General features: G+C 32.5%; 1 protein-coding gene across 2 annotated transcripts in view; it reads left to right on the top strand.

Annotated features, from left to right (window-relative positions):
* The window catches only part of LOC111706718 (paired box protein Pax-5), a 14,468-nt gene extending 6,064 nt beyond the window's left edge, over positions 1-8,404 (top strand). The window contains exons 1-8 of one of the 2 annotated variants that reach the window (XM_023479643.1): positions 65-301; positions 638-750; positions 2,427-2,592; positions 5,260-5,457; positions 5,951-6,034; positions 6,430-6,518; positions 6,983-7,294; positions 7,944-8,404. In XM_023479643.1, the coding sequence (XP_023335411.1) occupies positions 276-301; positions 638-750; positions 2,427-2,592; positions 5,260-5,457; positions 5,951-6,034; positions 6,430-6,518; positions 6,983-7,294; positions 7,944-8,074 (1,119 nt within the window). In that variant the 5' untranslated portion in view covers positions 65-275 and the 3' untranslated portion in view covers positions 8,075-8,404. Of the gene's footprint in view, positions 1-64; positions 302-637; positions 751-2,426; positions 2,593-5,259; positions 5,458-5,950; positions 6,035-6,429; positions 6,519-6,982; positions 7,295-7,943 lie in introns of those variants that run through there. The other variant, XM_023479644.1, reaches the window with a different exon arrangement.
* The last annotated feature ends 16,716 nt before the right edge of the window (positions 8,405-25,120 follow it).

Here is a 25,120-nt window from a genome sequence, read left to right as displayed (position 1 = left end):
TAGGAGGGAGGGGGGGAGGGATCAGCTAGCCCTATCCCACATCCCTAGTTCAGTATGAGTGTTCAATGAGCACAGCTAAGACTGTGTTCCGACTGGGTTACTCTGTGTTCCATCTGGATAATTTTGTGTTATACCAGTTAGAGGTGTTAAAACGGAACACACCTGCATTGAACACTGATTATTTTTGAGTGAAGGAACACAAATGAGAAGTTTTTTTGGGCAGAAAGTTAAAAAATGAATTGAAATAAATCTGATTAAAAATAAAAAACGATAAAATGGACCCCAGTGCTGCACAATTTAGGAAACTAAACTAAAATCATAAAACACGTTGCAATTTAGTAAATTGGGGATTTCGTGTTGCTCAAATTATATTTTAAATTAAAATTTGGGATTTGTAAAATTTGGATTTCAGACATTAAGAAAAGTTTCGACACCACCAATACTATTAAATCAATCACACAAAATTAAAAAGGAAAAAAACATAAAATTTTTTAAAGTCTTAAATTTTATTAAAATAATAAACTCAGTTTTGGAGAAATTATTGAGATAAAAGTTTACTTAAAAATTCTGTTAAAACACGTGATTTAAGACTTAGAAAAAAATAGTAGGTTGATAAAATTTGGTTTGTTTTGTTTAGTCTGTTTGGATGGCGGCATCCAGCAATGGGTATCCAAAGTATGGCGGGGGTTGGGATGGATCTTACACAAGCTGCTTATAGATATAATCATAATATGATGGAATACTATACATGTAAGGAAAATTGCAAGACTGGATCGACATTGAGATGTCGCAACGTTTTGGGCTTAGATTTTTACTCGCTTTTACTTTTTTGTAGCCTAGAAAAGATTGTATAATAATGTATATTACTTGCTTGAAATCATATCCCACACAAACTCCAGCATTCCCACCCTGCAGCTGGCTCTCCCTCCCCTCCACCCCTCCAAACTTTTTGTTAAAAATTGTCGTCCCCTTACACCCCCTCTGATTGCTGATTGGCTTGGTTGACAGTATTTTTGTGAAAATCAGCCAAAATAAAAAAATTTCCCTTGTTAAAAGAAATTCCTAAATCAAATAAATAACTTGGAAAGACCAGGTTTGTACATGTTTTGGAAAGGGCGAAAAGGGGAATAACAATTATATCCTAAAATGTTAGGAAATGATTCGCAATCAGAATTTATTACTACACTCTATATCTTATAAACTTGCATAAAATATTTCAACCAATTACTGGTATTACGACTTTGTGACCTCGTAGTTTCTATAGTTTGTATTTTACACACAAGTAAAGTAGAAAAGTTGATTTGTTAAGATTAGAAATCTAGAAATTTAAAGCATTTTTGTTCTTCTTAATAGCTTATTATTAAAAGAAATTATGATTAAAAACATTTAAGATTTTAATTTAAAATTTTATATTTACTTTTATTTGACATGTTTGAGTAAATCTTTAATCCGAGGTTGCGCTATTAATCGGAATTATATATTAAAATTAAAATCAAAATCAATATGAAAATAAAATAGTTTTGCAGATTTCTAGCAAATCGGCTCAGGTGTGAATACATCTTTTAACTGGAAAACATTGAAAACTAAACTTGAAAATTAAAAATCTTTTTTGAAATAATTAAGCACTTTTTGGGTTTATTTCGAAATACATTTTGAAATAGTAACTAAATATGAAAAATAATCGATGACTATAGGTTTTGATATCTGTATGATTTTTTGAAATCAAATTAAATATTTTAAGATACGAGTCGTATATTGCAACCTTCTGAATTTGTATGGACGCTACGTTCTTTAGTATAAGTCGTTTTTCACAATTTTTTCCTCAGAGACGCAACAAATAGAAGTAAGATTGGTAGAGATCAAAAGCGATTATTTTTCACCGTAAGCCTAAACCCCCTTTCATTTTCGCGAACACTCCCTTTAAAATCTCATCTGTTGTTGGTACTGGGTAACCTTGTATTATAAAGTTGTGCAAGACTAAGATATGAAACTCTATACAGAGATAGAGTCCCAAGGGTTCTATGGAAAAGGGGATTTTTACAAATAGATGAATAGATGAATAGATGAACAGATGGATAGATGAAAAGATATGTAGATCAAGAATTGTATCCAATAAGTGAATTAAACTAGACGTACTGATCCTTCTTTCAAAGTGTGGAATACCGATTCACAACCATATCTTTTAAACCTTTATCTGATCAATAATGTAGACGATATTGTTGTTTTTCTAGCTTGAAATTTCCTTCAGTGTTTAGCTTAAATCGAACGTCAATTTTCAAAGGGAAAACGTGAATATATTATTAATTTTTTATTTGAAAAGTTTTGAGGGTGCCACTGGGAATCTGTAATCCCACTGTATAAACTGTATAAATGGAGGATTACTTAATTACGTTTACAGTTCTATACAGATAATGTTTCATTTTCAGGTCATGGTGGAGTAAACCAACTTGGTGGTGTGTTTGTCAACGGTCGACCTCTACCTGATGTTGTTCGACAGAGGATTGTCGAGTTAGCCCACCAAGGAGTTCGACCCTGTGATATTAGTCGACAGCTCAGAGTCTCACATGGCTGTGTCTCTAAAATACTTTCAAGGTACAATCATCGTGCAGTTGGTTTCTATCAGATTTTATAAAATATTTGTAATGGATTATATTTCATCTTTGAAATTATAGGAAAATACGGTTTTATTTATCAGTTTATACAGTAGTAGATAAGTAAATTGCTGTCCTGTAGTCCTTTGCAGTCCATGGTACTCCTTTGTTGTCAACTTTAGTTTTTTGTAGTCAACTGTAATCCTTCGTAGTCAACTTTAATCCTTTGTAGTCAACTGTAGTCAACTGTAGTCCTTTGTTGTCAACTGTAGTCAACTGTAGTCCTTTGTTGTCAACTGTAGTCAACTGTAGTCCTTTGTAGTCAACTGTAGTCAACTGTAGTCCTTTGTTGTCAACTGTAGTCCTTTGTAGTCAACTGTAGTCCTTTGTTGTCAACTGTAGTCCTTTGTAGTCAACTTTAGTCCTTTGTAGTCAACTTCAGTCTTTTGTAGTCAACTTTAGTTTTTTGTAGTCAACCGTAGTCCTTTGTAGTCAACCGTAGTCCTTTGTAGTCAACTGTAATCCTTTGTAGTCAACTGTAGTACTTTGTATTCAACTGTAGTGCTTTGCAGTCAACTGTAGTCCTTTGTAATCAACTGTAGTGCTTTGTAGTCAACTGTAGTCCTTTGTAATCAACTGTAGTGCTTTGCAGTCAACTGTAGTCCTTTGTAATCAACTGTAGTGCTTTGCAGTCAACTTTAGTCCTTTCTAGTCAAATTTAGTCCTTTGTAGTCAACTTCAGTCCTTTGTAGTCAACTTCAGTCCTTTGTAGTCAACTTTAGTTGTTTGTAGTCAATTGTAGTCCTTTGTAGTCAATTATAGTCCTTTGTAGTCAACTGTAGTTCTTTGTAGTCAACCGTAGTCCTTTGTAGTCAACCATAGTCCTTTGTAGTCAACCGTAGTCCTTTGTAGTCGACTGCAGTCCTTTGTAGTCAACCGTAGTCCTTTGTAGTCAACCGTAGTCCTTTGTAGTCAACTTTAGTCCTTTGTAGTCAACTGTAGTCCTTTGTAGTCAACCGTAGTCCTTTGTGGTCAACTGCAGTCCTTTGAAGTAAACCGTAGTCCTTTGTAGTCGACTGTAGTCCTTTGTAGTCAACTGTAGTCCTTTGTAGTCAATCGTAGTCCTTCGCAGTCAACTGCAGTCCTTTGTAGTAAACTGTAGTCCTTTTTTAGTCAACTGTAGTCCTTTGTAATCCACTGAAGTTCAAATTTATTTTGTACTAAAATTTTTCCGAAATCCGTCAAGTTTAAAAAAAAGGAATTTACTTTCAATTAAGTGAAGTTTTTTTATTGTCTATTGAGAATTCCGAATCTACAGATTCTGTTGGAAGTTTCTTTTTATTTGAACCCTGATTTAAAATTATAATATTTTAATATTCTCCGGTCTGTTCCTCGTCCCTGCTCCAGGTACCCTGTACAGCAGGGGGGTCCGGGGACACCCTGGAGTTTATGATCAGATTTATGTCTAAACCTTGATGTATTTTATTATTAAACCTGTATATACATACACTGCAGTGCACCAGTGCGTAGATATATATACTCATCTTTCTAGACGTAAATTTACATCAAAGTGGGGCACGGGAAGGGGTTGAAGGGGGGTAAAAAGGGAAAAATGGTGATAAAGGTGACCTGATTTAAACCATTTTATAAAAGTCTCGAAATCTTAATAAGTTTCTTATTATTATATTAAGATTTTTGTGAAGTGTCATTTAAAAAGGTGGTTTTGCATTAAAATAAAGCCGTCTTTCTCACAGAGATCCAGACAAATTTAAAAGTTATGCATACATTTTAAGACCGGGTTAACTTTAGATTTTTGCCACGCCTTGTTCTACGATGGAACCACACCAGCTCTCATATACATTTGTAAATCTGCAGCACGATTATTTATAGCTTTAATTTAAAAATCACATCTGTTTGTCTGTTACAACTGTTTTTCTGTTACATCTTTTTGCCTCTTAAAACTGCTTGTCTGTTACATCTGTTTTTCTGATACATCCGTTTGTCTTTTATATCTATTTGTCTGTTACATCTGTTTGTCTGTTACATTTGTTTTTCTGTTACATCTGTTTGTCTGTTAAAATTAGTTGTCTGTAAAAACTGCTTGTCTGTTACATCTGGTTGTCTGTTAAATCTGTTTGTCTTTTACAACTACTTGTCTGTTACAAATGCTTGTCTTGTTACAACTGCTTGCCTGTTACAACTATGTGTCTTTTTTGGGTTTATTTCGAAATACNACAACTGCTTGCCTGTTACAACTATGTGTCTGTTACAACTGTTTGTCTGTTACAACTGTTTGTCTGTCACAACTGTTTGTCTGTTACAACTGTTTGTCTTGTACATCTGTGTGTCTGTTTCATCTGCTTGTCTGTTACAACTGCTTGTCTGTAACAACGGTTAGTCTGTTACAACTGTTTGTCCGTTACAACTGATTGTCTGTTACAACTGTTTGTCTGTTACAACTGTTTGTCTGTTACAACTGTTTTTCTGTTACAACTGTTTGTATGTCACAATTGTTTGTCTGTTACAACTGTTTGTCTGTCACAACTGTTTGTCTGTTACAACTGTGTGTCTGTTATAAATGTCTGGCAGCCGAAGATAAATATTCTAATATTCTCCTCACAATAAAATATTTGAATATTTAGAAATATCTATCTATCTATCTATCTAGGTACTATGAGACTGGAAACTATAAGGCGGGTGTGATCGGTGGGAGTAAACCCAAGGTTGCCACACCCCCCGTGGTTGACGCTATAGCGAAGTACAAGAAGGAGAACCCGACGATGTTTGCCTGGGAGATCAGGGATAGGTTGCTGACCGAGCAGGTGTGCAACCAGGAGAATGTACCCAGTGTTTCCAGCATCAATAGGTAAATATATCCTTTTTTTCTGTAACGAGAACAGTGTTATATTCTGACAATTTTTGCCATTGTTTCTGAAGAAAAAATATTAATACTAGGCTTTTAGGGCGCTTCGCGCCCACCTTTCATTTCAACTGTTAACATGTTCTCTTTGTGTATATTGTAAAACAAAACCAAAAACAAAAAATTGCTAATTTATAAAAAAATTTCGTGGATATTCAAAATTTTCAAAAATAGAATTTTGATTGAGGCAAATGATTGAAAATTGGATCATCCATAAACATTTCCCGGGGTCACGCAAGGTTTGGCCGTTTTGATGTTTATTTGATACAAACGGACAGACAGACAAGCATAGTATAGATAGAGATATTAAACCTACCAAAATTTTTAGATTTTACTGAATTTGTTTGGTAATTTTGCTAGATTTTGTTCATATCCAATTTTTACCAAAAAATAACGCAAATATTAGATATTGATCATTAATATAATAATAATGTTTCAGAATAGTCCGAAATAAAGCTGCAGAGAAAGCTAAAATATCTGGTTACGGGGGCGGCAGTCCTATTCCACCAGAAACTAGTTTAAGGTAGTTTTAAAAATTAAAGTACATTTCTCGTAAAATTGAAATTTTAAACATATTTCTTCATATCTTCATATTTTATTCAACTACAAAGCACGAGATAATACAAATAAAAAAATCACAATTTACTATGTAGTTTGGACCCGCCTAACCAGAGTAGGTTGTTTTAATTGGTTGGCCAACTATAAACGAATGAGAATTGCAGATAAAAACAATGTACATTGTACATTTTAAACATATTTATTTAAACATATTTAAAATTTTTGAAGAGCTCTCAAGAAGCCTAATTTTGAATTTCTAATATGTAACAAAATTAATTTGATTAAAATCAAGACTAATGGAGGTATGAGGCATCAAAGCCGTCCCAGTAATATAGCATATTTGTAAATATTATTTTTTAGGCATCCAGCGTACAGTATAAACGGAATACTTGGAATTCCTCAAACAGACGGAAATCATAATTTACATAAACGGAAACGAGATGATGAAGGTAACTTTATATTCATGGAAATAATTGTCGTCTTCCCTTTTTAAAAATAGTATTTCGCTTGATATGTATGTATAGTAGTTGCTGCAAAAGTGTTCTCACACATTCCTAGAGTTTAAAAGAACCTTTTAGATTAATATTGGTTGTTTTTTTATTATTAATATGTTAAATTGCAGGCCTAAGGCAGTTTTTCTATATCTTGATTAATAAATGCTAAAAAGATATTATTTTTTTTTATTGAAAAAATAATCAAAGAATAATTGAAAATATCAAGATAAATTAATAAAGAAAGAATAAATTAAATGAATACAATGAATAAAATGAATAAAATGAATAAGATGAATGAAATGAATGAAATGAATAAAATGAATAAAATGAATGAAATTAATAAAATAAATAAAATGAATAAAATTAATAAAATTAATAAAATGAATAAAATGAATAAAATGAATAAAATGAATGTTTAGATACTGAATCAGAGAAGAGTTTAATGGCGGAGGAATGTAAACGGTTCCGCCAACAATATGAAGGTCAATCCTACCCGGCGGTCTGGGCTGCCAAGTGGGGCGGAAACCCGCCGATTAAACAAGAAAAACCCGCCAACCACGCCATTGCAGAACTAGAACATACGCCAACTCCTCCTCTGACACAATCGCCGGCGGGCGGAACGGAATCGCCTTATCCTGGAGGATTTTTTGCCGGAGGCGGTGGGGCTTTGACATCTGAAACCTTGTATGAGACAATGAGCCAAAACTATCCTGCCCTAACCTCGTCACTAGGTATAGATTTTACATCTTATTTTCAACTTTTACAGGAGGAGGGGGGGGGGTAATAAATACGACCCTATTTATAAATTCTAAATGTATGAATATTATATCTGTTATTTTCCTGTTATTTAGTCTCCGACATGCCGGTGTCGAACATCAAAAGTCTAGAATAATTTACCCGACATCTTCTCCATCGGCACATACAACGTTACCCACAATTATAAGGATGAGACTGCAAAAACGACCTAAATCTGACAATTCCAAGGTCAAATTTAGTCTTCTGTCTTAAATGTAACATTTTTTTGGCTTATTAAATGATAAGGCAAAGACAGAAACAGGTTTACAGTTTAAACTTGCAGACAGTATGAATTCTATTCAGTCGTCTCTGAAGTCTCATCATTTGTGGGTATACCCTGTAAAGTTGGTTTACATGTTTCTGGGTTGGTTTTAAATAATTAAGTTACTTTAGAAAATAACAAAATTATATTGAAAGAAAAACTATTTACTTAAGGACGTAAATAGATTATTTTTATTTTTCCTGACAATTTGGTAAATTTCCATTTCTTTGAAAACGTTGAAAACTTTGTGTTTGTAAAATTGGATTTTTTTTATTTTCAGCATCCATGTTTCTGAAAGTCGTCTTTAATTTTGTTTATTTCAGCCGCCGGAGTGCAGAACGGAGTGAGCGGAAATACAGACTTTTATTCTTCTAATCCTTACACACAATATCCAACCTATCCTGGATACAATTATGCTCAACAGACAGGGATACAGAGTATCCAAAGTAAATAGAAATGGATTCGATACCAGTACATATTCTGTATCCAAAACAGCTTTCAATTTGTGACATTTACTTAATAATGAAAAATGCGCAAAAATGTCTCTAAAACTAGCTCAATACCAATTTCATAGGAGAGCAAAAATTTAGCTAGTTAAATATTTGACAATTAGCACCGATTTTTCATGTAAAAAGTGAATAAAAAAGTCCAAGATTTAAATTTACTTTCAACTCCGGATAAATAGTATTTTTCTTTTTCTTTTGTTACTTATTTAATATTGTTAGGACTTTAAAATTGTCGACAATTAAGGAATTAAAGGTATAATTTTTTTTGTAATGAGATTGTAAAAATTAATCGTGCCATAAAAAAAATTTATATTTAGTTTTGAATTTATGAAAATAGTATTTTAATTTTGTATTTTAACATGTTTGCATTCTTAATTCGTATTTAATTCACAAAATTTGTATAATTTATTTAACTAGTTTTTGGTTTAGTAGAAGCAAAATGTAAATTAACGTTTTGATTATTTTAGTAATATCTTAATAACCATTTAAATCTGTGATAATATTATATAAAATTGTAGACCAGCTTTTAATAATAGTGTAAAAATTGTGAAATATAGTATTAAAAAGTTGTGTGTTTATAATTTAAAGAGCCAGGCAATTTTAACTTTTTAATGTTACATTTTTTCCTTCAGTATTTTAGAATAAACAAGGAAATCACATAAGGAATTGAGTCTTTGGCACAAACTCTGATTTTTATTCCCTATATCTTTACAACCCAATGTCGTAGATCTTAGATATTTCAAACTATGACTTCTGTTATTAGATAATCTAAGTTTGTAATATTAAAGGTTTACATCATCTGGTTGTAGAGATATAGGTATTTGAAAATTGGGATTTGTGGCAAAGACTTAATTCCTATTTTATTTAAATTAGAATTTTAGCAATAAAGAATTCTTTTTGGAAGTGACATGGAAATGACATGGAAGTGACATCCTGATCGGTAATACACCTTCTCTGTGATGGGGTCATCTGAGAATCCGATTGGTTCAGCCGTTTTTTTGATTTGGCTCAAACTCAACCTCAGACTTTCCGAGCCTCAATATTATGAAAAAAAACATTAAAAAAATTTGTCTGTTTTTAATGGCGGTTTTATAAGATTTTAGAAAAAGCTAGATTATTTTGAGACATTTTCATGCCGCTTTAATGGTTAGGGTGATTAGAAGGTTTACAATGAATTTAAAAAGTACATAGGAAAAATGTTCAAAAAATTGTTGTTGTTTTTTGACTAACATTAAGATGTTACCCATGGACAAGGTCCTATACGTACACCGGTTTTTTAAAGGCTATTCAAATAAGTTTGAAAAGTGAAGAAGTTACAACGTGGAAACCGATTTTAAAGTATGGCTCTCTTCATGCTGCTATTACCCCTTGCTTAACTTCTCTTTCTTTTTTTCATTTTTAATGAGAGTTTACAGGAGAAAAAAGTTTATAATTATTTCATTCTTAATTTGTATATTATACTTTTATTTCTATCTGAGATTCTTTTGTCACACGATTTTGATAAAAAAAAAAAACATCCTTATCGGGAAAGGAATATTTGTGCTGGAAAAGCAGGAGGTGCCAGAAACTAGAGCCAATAAATTCTAAACTTATTCATTTTTCAAAGATAATATCTATAGGGCTTGGCAATGTTTCGATAACGAACATGAGTTTTTGAAAATTAGCAGAAAACCCCGATAATTTTTACATCGTTACCTAATAAGAAAAAATAGAAAAAAGAACGAACAAAGGTTTAAAAAAATAATGTCAATTTTCGTAAATATCAAAATCATTCATATACCTTGTTCCTAACGAATTTTAGTATATTTACCATTACAATTACAAATCAAGATTTTAACGAACGGCAACTTCATTAACGAACGATAAAACCATGCATGTTATCAGTTAAAAACGAACGGTTTCTTGAAGAGCCTGTTCGTTCCGTTAATTTTTCTAATCGTTAACGATCGAACGAATTCTAACATGCTCGGCCCTCACCACATTCTAAAAGTTGCATGATCCGTGCCGGTACAACCTGTACTGTATATGCATTCAGTCGTACTGTCCAGTCTGAAGTTGAGCTACTAGTGTGGAGTCGACCCAGCACGTTTTATGCAACAAATGTAACCTGGCAAGATCAACGTTTATCTCAACAGTTGATAATTTAATTACCAACTGAACTCTAAAACCGTTTATACCTTTTCTTTTAAAGCAATATACCCCTGAACTTAGGGATTAAAATGTCGACTCAATCGTTCTCTGCAATCTGGATCTCTGTGCTTTGTTTAGCGTTTTCTCAGACTTCACCCCCCCCCCCCTTATCCCGGTCATTTTAAACCGATCTCATATTTGAGACCACCCATTAGAATATGTAAAACAATGCATCCCCCCCTCCTACCTTAACCCCTCCCTCCCTCCGTCCCCCCCTTCTTGTAATTCAATCCGTTTTGTCAGTATCGCCGATCAGCTTCTGTAGTATTTCTGTTTATATTCATCCTTTATATTACATTAAACAATATAAAAGTATACAATTTAAAACTAATACTCTTTTCTCTGGATATCGCATTTTTTGATTGACTGGGTTTGTCAAAAAACAGGTACAATACAAGACTTTTAGCATTAATATAGTTTAGTAATTCAGAGATGGTTTTCAGAAATGGAGTTTCTTGGTCCCAGTCTAGCGTTTTTCGTTTTCTAAAAATGTGGTATAAAGACAGCAAGGCTTGAAAGATGTTCGCACATTGCTTTGAAACTAACAATGAGTTATTTTTCTCTAAAAAGAGAGAAAACTAGTTTGTCCAAACTAAATATAACTTCTGATGCACTATGCTATGATGAAACCTGAGCGAAGCAAACAATTCCTTTAAAGTATACCACTATAGTTTCAGTAGAAGTAAATATTTCCATTTACTGATAGCACCGATTGAAGGGTTCATATCTCTGATTGGTTAATGAGATTGATAGAAAGATGGATGTTACCGTCATATTATTTCTATTGGTTCAGAATAGACAACAAAACACATGACTGAACCCTGATTGGTTCAGGCGCTAATGGACTCGGCATACATATCCACGTAATTTAAATGTTACGATATACACCAGTGCTTTTTAAACCTTTATCTGAGTAACAGTGCGAAAGATATTCTCGTTTTTCTATCTTGAAAGGAGATTAATTCTGTCAATGTCTCTTCTGTCATTAGTCCACAAATCATTTTTTAATAGACAACCAAGGACACCCCCATCAAGGCATATTAGTTGTTGAATGAAGAATCACTTGAAACAAGCGGACAGTCCCTTTAACAAGTAATTATGCATTCTTGACAAAGTTTAGGAAGTAAATAAAGTAATTAATATATAATGACAACTCCCACCCCCTCCCCACCCGCCTTTAAAGTCCCGCCTTTCTTTGCGTTAAACCGATTTCACCCGTTATTGCTCCAGAGTCAGTTAACCAAGAAAACTATGAGGAAAAGGGATTGATTAGCTCCAAGGAACCGACGCCTGTCAATCTGCCCCCAGGAGTGGGTAAAGGGATTGATGACAGAAGGAACCGATGCTACTGGAATGACCCCTAGGATAGGTGTGAAGGGTTTGAGGTTGCACCATATATAATTTTATTATAGGGAGACAACATCTAAGAAATCTAATGTGTATTTTATGTTTTTAAAAGTAAAAAGTTTTACTAATAGCATGGCCATATGTTCATGTTCATTTAACTATTTAAAAATTCCTATTCATCAGTCACAGGGTTCCAACCAATAAACGTCAAAACGGCATGACAAAAGTACACTTATTTTATATAAACTCTCTATCACTGTAAACTTCGGTTTATTATAAGTACCGGCCGCCTTTTAATCAGCGAAAGTAAGCTGTATAGTACAAATAAATACAGACTATATACAAGGCAACACGGGACAGTTTCTCAAATGAATGATCCCCTTCTATAGAAATATATGTCACATATCATCTATGTGACATATCATCTATGTGACATATCTAACTTAATCTCTACGAATCACTCTCAGATTATAAATACTCCATGAAGGATGGATACATCTTTACGAATACCTCTCTAAGGTAATAAATACTCCGTGAAGGATGGATTCATCTCTACGAATCCCTCTCTAATGTTATAAATACTCCTTGAACGATGGATACATGTTTGTTAGGTCGGCATATTTGTCGTAAACGGTCGACATGGGGTTTAAGGGAAATAGATGAATAAATAAAAGAATGAATAGATGAATATATGAATACATGAATATATGAAGGGATGAATAGGTGAATAGATAAATAGATGAATAGATAAATATATGAATATATGAATATATGAATATATGAATATATGAATAGATGAATAGATGAATAGGTGAATAGATGAATAGATGAATAGATTAATATATGAATATATGAATATATGAATATATGAATAGATGAATAGATGAATAGATGAATAGGTGAATATATGAATATATGAATATATGAATATATGAATAGATGAATAGATGAATAGATGAATAGATGAATAGATGAATAGATGAATAGATGAATAGAAGAATAGATGAATATATGAATAGATGAATAGATGAATAGATGAATAGATGAAAGGATGAATAGATGAATAGATGAAAGGATGAATAGATGAATGGATGAATAGATGAAAGGATGAATAGATGAATAGATGAACAGATGAATAGACGAATATATGAATAGATGAATAGATGAATAGATGAATAGATAAATATATGAAGGGATGAATATATGAAAGAAAGGATGAACGAAGGGATCAAAGAAAGGATGAATGAAAGAGTGAATGAAATGATGATTATAAGGATGAATGAATGAATGAATTGTATATTGTATAATTAGGGTGTGTTAATGTATAGGTTTGATATCAAAATCTGGTATAAATGTAGCAGATGTTAAATCTGTTTTAATTTATTGGATAATTTGTACTTCTACCCACGCTACAGTGGACACATCCCACACAAATTGAGATTTTTTAGGGGTAAAACAGACTCTTTTTAGGGGTAAACCAGACTCTTTTTAGGGGTAAAACAGACTCTTTTTAGGGGTAAAACAGACTCTTTTTAGGGGTAAAACCGACTCGTTTTAGGGACTTTAGACTTAGAGTTAGTTTTTGATTTTTAAAGTACAAATTTTCATACAAGTTAAATATGTCTTAAATATGTAAAAAGAGCCATCTTTGGCTCTAAACAAACTTTATGACTTTACCGAACAACTTGGCTTAAATTCAATTCGAATCGAGAATTTTAAAATAGATGTAATTAATTTTTTTTGCACAAGTATGTATTTAAATTTTTATAAATTTCTTGACAAAACTTACAGAAGAATAATAACTTCATGATCGATGATGTATCATATCAAAGATGCAAATATTGATAGAAATTGAAACCTTGATCCCTACATTCCTCCCCCCCTCTCCAAGCTCTTCTTGACTGATAAAATCTACACCCCTTGTCTAATAAACCCCCGTGGGACCTCCCCCCCCCTGGAACCCCCCTGGGAACCTCTCTATAGATTAAACTGTTACAGTCCACACTTGCTCACCTAAGGGGCGTTAACAGGAGGGGAGGAGGGGGGCCTACTAGACTAAGCCCCCCACTGGATAAGTGAAAGCAGCGGGAATTCCGCCCCTTCCCCCTAGAAAGTATAAAAGGTTAAGCCCCCCCCCCTGGAAAAATTCTTGTATAAGCCCCTTGCTCAGATCTCCTCTAACATATAAATCCTAGAGCAATTGTGTGATGTTTCAATTAATCTTCTCTCCTAGAAAATCAAGATAATCTTCAAAATTAACAAATGTTTTTTTAATTTTCTGATCTTTATAAAAAAAATGATTTTAGTTTACATTTTATGCTTAACTTACAATCTTTAGTGTTTTTTTTTTACAAAATTTATTATTTTTATTATTAGATTTATTTTGTACACAAAGGTAAAATGATAAAACAAAAATAAGGTATAGGAATATAAATATATTCTAGTCGGTAAATAAAAAGTTAATCATGGTTGAGATATCAATATCAACATAATTTTTTAGAACAAAATAATAATCTTTAACTTTGAGTAATTCATGAAGAATGGGTAATTTCCATTCTTGGTCAAAAGAACTGATTTCATATCATATTTTGTTTCACACAAAATTTGTTTAGTTTTTTTTTATTTTACATTGCAGTTTTGTGCAATAGATTCAACATTTTTACATAAAACAGTTCTTAAATTATGTTTAAAACAAGCTATGCAAAAACAGACACTTGAGTTTTCAGAAAACCCTGCGTGAAAAAGTTCTAACTTTCTTAAGTCCGAAGAAAAAAGTCATTAGAAATAAAGTCCTTGCCTTGGATTCCGGAGAATTTTTTTTCCAAAATTATATGATACTAGATGGAGAACTTGGCCTTGCCCAGGTTTATAATATTAGTCATAGTTATTCCCGCCGTGTACCCGTGTTTAATATTAAATCATGGTTTTAGCAGTGTTGCCCCGTGGAATTTCAAAAATTTTGAAAATAACTTTCATCTATTCGTTTATATTTTAAAGCTAATTAATAAATCATTTAATTATTATTTTATTTTTCAATACAATACATTTATTTATTCTAAAGCTAATTCAATAAATCATTTATTTTTCTTCTTCTCTGTTGTTAATCTATTTAGATATTCATACATTTATTCATTCTTTCATTTTTTGTTTTTTTTTATCCTGTTCTTTATCTTAGTATTTGTTTTAAGACATTTATATAGAGCTAGTTTTAGAACATTAATATAGAGCTAGTTTTAGGACATTTATATAGAGCTAGTTTTAGGACATTTATATAGAGCTAGTTTTTTATTGTAAACAATGTTTGCTGGGGCCAGTTCCTTATTTACAGCTAGCTGGAGCACCCAGCGTTTCCCAGGCCGGTTTTTATAATTATTAATATTTAAGAATATATATGAATAGCTTTATATTAAAACTAATAGTCACTCAAAGTTGCTCCCGCCGTTTACTCGCTCATTAGTTTTAAATTATGATTTTAGCTAAAGTGCCCTGTAAAGTGTAGGCCGTGGATTTTCTAAAATTTCCTAAATTTGTTTAGCTTATGTCAACCCCGGGTCACCAATGGCCGGTTCCATCGAACAATGTCAGCCAATGTTGATCCAGCCGTTTGGCCAGATATAGCCAACTAATACATCACACTAATCTATGAACAATACCAGCCTTCTTATAAGCATAGACAGTGACATCCGTAAATGACGTCACTGATTATAATATAGGGGCAAGTGTAGGGATTAGTGACGTTATTTATGGATTTCACTTTCCATTGCTTAAGAGACGAAAGTAGTTGAGTCTTTGCCACAAACTCTGATTTCCTAATCCATATATCTTTGAAACCCAATTTCAGAGACTTTCTAAGTGTGAAGTATCAAAGGTTTTCATCATTGGATTGCAAAGTTATTGGGATTACACAATTTGCGTCTGTGGCAATGACTCAATTCCTTTTCCGTACATTGGTTGTAGAGTATCAAGATTAAGCAACCTAAATGTACGTCCTTGAACATAACTGGCCCGAATTTGCGACCTCGTGGCTCCTCTAGTATAAATTTGACACACACGTATGAGAAAGTAATTTACATCACATATGGCATGAAATACAAAATTGATTAAATGTCGTCTTCCTTTTCCACATTTGTGTGTGTTCCATGTTTAAACATATAAGCAAGATTTGGAGCAATCCTTAAATTACATATTTTCCGTTAAAGTACTTAGGATAATTATTTTCGCATCAAAACTATTTCTCACGGCAATTCAACGGAGTAGGGCGGAAATAATTTATTTACAATTGATACACCCTTTTAATATTCCTCTGCTAGTGATATTTTTATTGTTCCTCTGCTAGTGATACTTTTATTATTCCTCTGCTAGTGATACTTTTATTATTCCTCTGGTAGTGATACTTTTATTATTCCTCTCCTAGTGATACTTTTATTATTCCTCTGCTAGTGATACTTTTATTATTCCTCTGCTAGTGATATTCGCTCCCCACCCTGTGCCCTGAACAATATGGACAATTTTTTTAAAGGGACTGTCAGTATAATTTCAAGTGACCCTCCATAAAAGATAGCAATGCACGAGTTTCAACGGTAATCTTAAAATCTTTGTCTGATCAATCATGTATTAGATATAGCATTTTATTTGTTCATTTAAACTTTTTTCATTTGTGGTTTCTCTCCAAAAAGTAAAACAAAACAATGGATAAATTTACATAAATATTCACGTTTTGAGTCAGAAAAACACGTAATCTTCCACATTTTTGATCAGATAAAGGTTTCAAGGGTACCGTTGTAAATCGGGCATTGCTGTCTTTGTATGAAGGGTCACTTAATTAAAATTACGCTTACAATTACTTTAAACTTTGTTCGGAATTTTAGAATATCATGTTCTTAATTCTGCATGCAGAAATTTTTATCCTAAATTCTGTATGCAGAATTTCCTATTCTAAATTCTGTATGAAGAAATTCACTTTTATTTATTTTCAGACTTAACTCTACATGCAGAAATTCAAGTTCTTGACTTTGTATGCAGAAATTCAAGTTCTTGGCTTTGTATGCAGAAATTCAAGTTATTGACTTTGTATGCAGAAATTCAAGTATGCAGAATTTCCTTTCTCAACTCTGCATCTAAAATTTCCGGTTCTAATACGGTTTTATTTTCTCGACAATGCATAAAGAGCTAGGATGCAGAATTTTATATTTTCAAACGCAAATATCCTGTTTTTACTTTAAACTTCCTTTTTTAAATTTGTAAACAGATTTTCATGTTTAAACAAATTAATAATAATAAAAAAATGCTCGGATAATGTTTTTTTACCGAGTCCACTTGAAATAAGATCGGAAAACTTTTTGGTAAACCTTAGATCAGAAAAATCTTAGGTCAAAGTAGTTTCCCCTAGGTCGGAGGAGCAGGTACCTATTTTTCAGAATATTAATTTATTATTTATAAATTCTCGCAACCTCTCTTACGTTTCATGATAGTCGCGCACTGAGCACTGCGCGCACCAAATCATTATATACAATTCACTCTCTGCAACTTCTAAGCAATTGCTTGAAAATACAGCAAATATAAAAGTTTTGCTAATCAATAACAAGTTTATGATAAAATGTGTTGAACCCCATAGTAAGGGATTTTCGTATTAAATCTGTGAGAAACCCGAAAAGCCAGCATGACGAAACTTGTAATTCAGCACAATACCGTAGAAAATTTCCTTTTTATTCGCAAAATTAGATGAAGTAACCCAACAACCGCACGAACACCCTTTCACAAACTCACGAACACATGAACAAACACATGAACATAAATACAACTGTAAAACTGAAAACACAAGCTTCTGAACATGCAAATACTCAATAACAAACTTGTGAACAAACGTAATAAAAAAAACAACTTATAGCGTTCATAATTGAAACAGGGGCACTCAAAAACAAACGTTTGAACATCAAATCATTCAAAACTAAATTCAAGAATTTAAAATTACTAGGCTTCTATTTCAACTTTTTATTGTGGCTTTATATGTGAGCATCTTCTCTCTTTACAGTATAAAAAAAAAAAAAAGTTTGCGGATTTCATAATATTTTTTCGCGCATTTTCAAAATTTTACAAAAATAAAAAACTTTTAACACACATTTTTTAAATTTTGATCATAAACCTTCCTTGGGGTCACGTTAGGTCCCACACAAAATGTGGGCCCGATCGGTTCAGCCGTGTTGACGTTTATTGAATACAAACACACATACAAACACCCTAACAGACACCCAGACAAGCTAAATTTATATAGAAGAATCGAGCATTCGAAAACGTTCTAATTCTATTAAAAACAAATATTTTGAAAATCAAGTATCAAATCTTAAACACACGAACACTCAAGCTTTTGAACCACATGAACATGTCACTTAAAAACAACAAAACAAATTTAATTATTACTATCATTAAAACACAAAACAAAGCTAACATATAAAAATAGACCCATGATTAAAACTATATACATATCAATACGCCCACTTAGGTATATCAAATCAAGTGTCGTTATTAAAATATCTAAATGGACTATTTTGATGAAAACAGTTATGGAAATAATATCATCGTGAATAGATTTATACTATACTTTCCTTTCTATCCTTTGTTGCTATAAAAAGCGTTTAATAAAACTTGTTTAAAATTTTCCAAAAATTAGTAAAGATAGATAATTTTCCCTGGTAAATAATGAATAAAGATAACTGATGAATTATTATTCCTCGCTTATATTTCCTCACAATACAAAAACAACATTCTCTTTCAAAAACCAATCTAAGGTTTATCAAGTTAAATTTTTTTCAATCCTAACTGTATCTTATAGTAATAGGAAAATGAGTAAAAAGACGTGAATGATGAAAAATATGTTTAAGTGCTGGCAATTTTATATTTTCTTCCCTAATTATTGGTTTACGCTAAAAGGCGTTCAATGGTCGTTAATAATTTGACATCGGAGAACCTCAGCAATTTAGTGGTGCCATCATAACCAACACTTTTTCATTCATTCATTCATTCATTCCAATTTTTTTTCTTTATTCATATTTCTAAAATATAAGACTTTTATCCATTTTAAAATAAAAAAGTTTATATTTCGATGAAAAATTACGTTTCGATTGCCATTTATAAAGTCTCATCCTTTGTAAAGGGACTGTAAGCGTAATTTCAAGAGGGCAATGTCCGATTTACGTCGGTACCATTTTAACTTTTGACTGTGCATCGAGTGAGAGAGCTCTGTGTGTAAATGTGTTAAATTGCTGTTGAAACGTTTTGAAACCCGGTGTATACGCTGTGTGCTAGCGTCCCTTAAAAATATCGTCTTTTTTATGCTAAAAGTGATTTTTTAACAGACGAAAGTAAATTTTTTTATTTTCTACCACTTCTATAAAGTTACTTTTGATATTTCTCAAATAAATAACAGCTTGTAAACAAAGTGTTTAATAGTTAATATCGTTTCAGTAGATTAATAAGGATATGTATGACATGGTTGATCAGACAAAGGTTTAAAGTGTACCGTTGTGAATCGAGAAAGCCACTTTATAAATGGAAGGTCACTTGAAATTACGCTTACAGTCTCCGTAAGCAAAGTTTGTACTTCTTATGCGCTTTCAAAATCGAGATTGACCGAGATATTGAATATTTAGAAAATTATTTAACAGGCCAGAATTTTGACAAAATTGTTGATATATCCGTTATTATTAAAGGTAAAAAAAGGCAGACCACAACTTGTAAATCCAGAAAATAAGAAAGTCGATTCTTTTTTTCCTATTTATGTCTATTGGGACACCTTGTACAAAAGACCATAAAAGGCAGATGTAAATATTGGGGAAAGTTAAAGAAATTGCTTAATTGCTACAAAACCGTTTTAATTGAATTCTCTGTCCCTTTTCCGGTTTCCTTCCCCTCCCCCAGCCCCTCTCTATCTTCCATTCTCCCCGCAACAACCCCTTACCATCCCCCTTCCCTACCAGATCCTCCCCACCACCCCCACCTGTTGTATGTAAACTTCCTTCCTTCCTGAATACGCCTGTATGTTTGTAGTCATGTTGTCTGTTGTATGTATGTAGTCATATTGTCTGTTGTATGTATGCATGTAGTCTGTTGTAAGTATGCAGCTATGCTGTCTGTTATATGCATGCATGTAGTCTGTTCTATGTATGTAGTAATGTTGTCTATTGTAAGCATGCAGTCATGTTGTCTGTTGTATGTATGTAGTCATGTTGTCTGTTGTATATATGACGTCATGTTGTCTGTTGTATGTATGTAGTCATGTTGTCTGTTGTATGTATGTAGTAATGTCACATGTGGTTTTTATGTGTGTTATCTTTTTGTATATTGAATGATGTCTAACGTTATCTGTTTTTTTTGTAGTCTGTTAACTAGTTCTGATGTCTATTGTCCCTAGAACTTTGTCTATTGGCTTTATCGACTCTTTTTTCGTTTTCTTTTAACTCATTTCAATATTGGCTTTCATTCTTTTTTGTGTCTGTCGTCTGTTGTTTTGTGTTCTGTTGTCTGTTGTCTGTTGTCTGTGTTCTCTTGTCTTGTGTTCTGTTGTCTGTGTCCTGTTGTCTGTGTTCTGTTGGCTGTGTTTTGTTGTCTGTGTTCTGTTGTCTGTGTTTTGTTGTATGTGTTCTGTTGTTTGTGTTCTGTTCTGTGTGTTCTATTGTCTGTTTTCTGTTGTCTGTGTTCTGTTGTTTTTGTTCTGTTGTATGTGTCCTGTTGTCTGTGTTCTATTGGCTGTGTTTTGTTGTCTGTGTTCTTTTGTCTGTTTTCTCTTGTCTGTGTTTGTATTCTTTTAACTGTTTTCTGTTGTCGTTTTTTTTTGTCTGTTGCTGGTATAGTTTTCTTTTTTTCTTTATCTGCTGCCAATTTCATTTGTCTGTTTTTTTGTATGTGTGTCTATTGCTTCCCTTTGTACACTACAATTTCTCGTAAGAATTGGTTACTTAGAGTTAAAATATCCATCTGTTGTCCATGTGTTCGTTTAACAATTAAATATTTTATTCCACCCATTTTACATTTCTATTTTGATTTTCCACCCATTTTACATTTCTATTTTGATTCTCCGCCCATTTTACTTTTATATTTTGATTCTCCGTCCAGTTTATATTTATATTCCACCCTTAATGTTACGCACCCACAAGTAACTGATTAAATGTATTTCTTCTGAATCCAGATGGACAAATTAGATTTTATAATCTTTCAAATAATTTAGAAAATCATACTTTATTTTGTCCTGTATAGTTAACAATTTACTTACTCACCCAAGGATTGCAGGGGATTGATAGAGTTACTCACTTACTCAAGTATTAAACTTACTCAAATATTGAACTTACTCAAGTATTAAACTTACTCAAGAATTGAACTTACTCAAGTATTGAACTTACTCGAGTATTGAACTTATTCAAGTATTGAACTTACTCAAGTATTGAGTAAGTTCAATTATTGACCTTATTCAAGTATTAAACTTACTCAAGTATTGAACTTACTCAAGTATTGAACTTACTCAAATATTGAACTTACTCAAGTATTGAACTTACTCAGGTATTGAACTTACTCAAGTATTGAGTAAGTTCAATTATTGACCTTATTCAAGTATTGAACTTACTCAAGTATTGAACTTACTCAAGTATTGAACTTACTCAAGTATTGAACTTACTCAAGTATTGAACTTACTCAAGTATTGAACTTACTCAAGTATTTAACTTACTCAAGTATTGAACTTAGCCAAGTATTGAACTTACTCAAGCATTAAACTTACTCATGTATTGAACGGGATTGATAGATTTACCCACTTACTCAAGTATTGAACTTACTCAAGTATTGAAGAGGAATCATGATTTACTCACTTACTCAAGTATTGAAATTTACTCAACAATCGAGGGACATTGATGGATTTACTCACTTACTCAAGTATTTAAGGGCATTGATGGATTTTATATAGACACTCTTGTTTTGAGAACTAAAACAGCGTTATTATTTAAAATCAATGGAATTTGCATTTGGGGATTTAAATCTTCCATTGGAGAGCTGTTGAGAAGAAAAAATTATAAATAATTAGATAATTTTTCTTTTTTATACTTGTGTGTAAAATGAATACTAGAGAAGCTAAGATTACACAAAAGTCGTACTATTGTTGTTTAAACTTGACTTTCTTGTATTTAATATTTAGTGGCATATTTTGAACCAGACTGAACCAATGTATTGTAAAGTCCAGTATCACGTCCCTATATTCACACACCATGAACAGTCCATTTAAAAGCTCTAGCTTGAGAGAACACAATAACAACAGGTTTAAACCGAGATTAATCCAGAGAGAGAGTTTTCATTCTCCGCTAATTTTTTCCTTTTCAAACCAATTTAAAGATGAATGAGTGGAATCAGGGCCTTTCACAGTTCACCAATCTTCTCTACATTTCCTCACAGTTTTTTAAACAAAGGCTAACAAGTGCCTGCACCTAATTGCAGCTCTCCTATTGGTTGAACCGAAATCTTGAGCTCTGATTGGTTACTGTAACAGGTGTGCTTGCCCCCGTTGTTCTGATTGGCTGCCCAAGCGTGAACCTGCGCGCGCTTTTATTATTACAACACGAGCCAACTCAAACCAAAGGTATTTTCCACTTGAAGCGCGCGATTCATGAAACATTTAAGATAATTCGAAAAAAATATTTAGAAATTTTTTTGTTGTTCTATCATTTTTAGTCCGATTAAACGTTTCTTGGTTTTTATGCTTTCTAAATATTTTACTGTTTACATTTTACACCTGTTTTTATTTTACAACAAATCATTTTTTTATTCGTTATAATTCTTTTATGGACCCAAACTAGTTTGCTGGTAACATTCATGAATATAAAATAAAAATTTGAGGTGTTACGAGGTCAAAAAGACGGACGAGTAATTCTGATCAAAGGTTACAAAGTTCTTTCTGTTGAAATTGGAGTAGTTTTAATGCATATGTAGTATAGCTCATAATCTAAGATTTGCGACAAATGATTTTTGTTGTGGATTTTTTTCTTCTAAATTTACTATGTTTTGTTTTAAAATTGGCGTCTTTCTTTTTTTCTAGCTTCTATAGCTTTTTTCTTCTTTATTTAAGGTTATTTAATTCTAATTTCCTAATTTTACGTATACAGAAAACCATATAACAAACCACTTGAAAATATAATAAAAATGCATATGTAGTAAAATAATTCATTAAAACGATAGTTAAAAAACTTTATAAAGAATTTTATTAGCGTTAAAGAATATGAACTATACCAGGGAAAAGAAAAAATGGCAAAACATTTCTTTTACACTGTCGGTTCATGAAAATGAGACATGAAACTGAATTTGAAAAATCTCTGCCATAAGACAGGTTACAAAATTTCTCAACATAAACCATTATACATTCAGAGACCAGATTTTATGAATAGCGAGAAGAAGTTGAACCAGTTTTATTTTGAGCTGGGTCAAGCTGACAGCAGTGATGCAGTTCTACGTAGTTTAACTACTTCTCATTTTCAATTAATATGGCCCCAGATTTAAAAAAGCAATTAGTAGTTGAACCGCGTAGAAGAAGTTGAACCACTTCTTTTGTGCGTCTGTTCAAGTTTGAGTGGAAGTTTGAGTGGAAGCATTTTGAGGAGTCCTCTAGAAATCCATACTTTTCTTTTTACAGATTTTTTTGGTTTGATTTGCCTTGTTGCTTTAATCAGTTGACCATGGTACGCTCATTGACCCGATATAGGAATCATCCTAGCTTGCATTCCACAGACAAGAGACGTGGGAAAAAGGATAAAAAATGTATTTTCACACGTTGTTTAGTCACTAGTGCAGGCAGTCTTCTGGAAGAGCAACGTATTCATGGCTTGTGCCTTAATCCAAGCCATGACGAACCAGGCACCCGTAAATGTATGCAGACAGTTGCAGTTATTTATAATGCAGTTTTAGGCCTGAATTCATGCAGTTATAGGCCTGAATTCGTGCAAGTTTAGACCTAAATTCATGTTGTTGCAGTTGTATGCCTGATTCCTTGCAGTTAGGCCTGAATCAATCCAGTTTAGGCTTGAACCTATGGAGTTTTAGGCCTGTATCTATGCAATTTTTGCCCTAATTTCGTTCAAGCTGTATAATAGTACTTTTTTCTTCTTCAAAGTCCTTTCTATAGAACCAAGGAAGAAACTCCAGGAATCCGCATATCTTTCTTAAAAATATGAACTGCATATTTTGGGAGGAATGCATAAAACAAACAAAATCGCGTACTTGACAACAAAAGTTGGATGGCTGCCAGTTAAGCGACACAAACTCACGTTTATTCAACAAAAGTCGCTTATGTTACAGTCATCCAAATTTTTGCGGTCAAATAGATTTTAGATTTCGTAACTTAGAGTGTACGTGAGAGAAATGTAAACAAACTCAAAGTTTTGTTTATTTTCTTCCCATAAACTGCAGTACACTTCGTTTGTGAACAACTAAAGTGGTTCCTGGTGAACATTTCTTGGTCCATACAATTACTTAGGATAATAATGATGTAATTTCACCATACACATGTGAGGGCTAGCCATACATTTTGTTAAATAAATACTTTCCAATTCAATTAAATTTTAACTGTAGAATTAAGACCTGAATTCTGTAGTTAAGGATAATCTAATTATGATTGATAAATAGAAAAACCTACAGGGTGTATCTCTAGATAGATTCTACATTGCACAGTGTACAATGTATTGTACAGTGTGTGAAAGAGAAATGTACATTGTACATTGTACAGACAGTGTAGAACAACGTGGCAAACAGTCCAATGTAAAATTTACAGGGTGCTTCATTATATAAGCAATTGGACAGTTTATCTGTGGATTGATTATGCAATACACCCCTTTACCTACACTATACAGGGTGTACTATAAAACTGTATACTGTACAACTGTGCAATGTGGAGGATGTCCCATCAAAATAAAAGATTATAAACAACATACAGATTCCTCATTTGACATCGTACAAGCTATACAGGATGAATATAAAACAGTATAAAGATTTTAAACTTTTGTTAACCCACCCTGTTTACAATGAAGAGAGAATGAACAGATAATGTTAACAATTATTATTAAAGTAATTAGCTTGGTATCATGGTATCACGGTAGAATAATCACATACAACATAGGATACATAGATAGAACACAATATGTTGTAGCTGTATGATCAATAGGATACATAGCTAGAACACAATATGTTGTAGTTGTATGATCACATACAGCATAGGATTCATAGATAGAACATAATATGCTGTAGCTGTATGAACACATACAATATAAGATACTTAGATAGAACATAATATATTGTAGCTGTATGATCAAATACAGCATAGGATACATAGATAGAACATAATATGCTGTAGCTGTATCCTGATTTAGATTCCATAAAACATAGGATACATAGATAGAAAAGAATATGTTGTAGCTGTCATAGTTCTTAACTAA

The sequence above is a fragment of the Eurytemora carolleeae genome, unplaced genomic scaffold, assembly GCF_000591075.1.
Source record: "Eurytemora carolleeae unplaced genomic scaffold, Eaff_2.0 scaffold193, whole genome shotgun sequence".
NCBI lineage: Eukaryota > Metazoa > Arthropoda > Copepoda > Calanoida > Temoridae > Eurytemora > Eurytemora carolleeae.
This window is presented reverse-complemented; position numbering and strand designations above follow the sequence as displayed.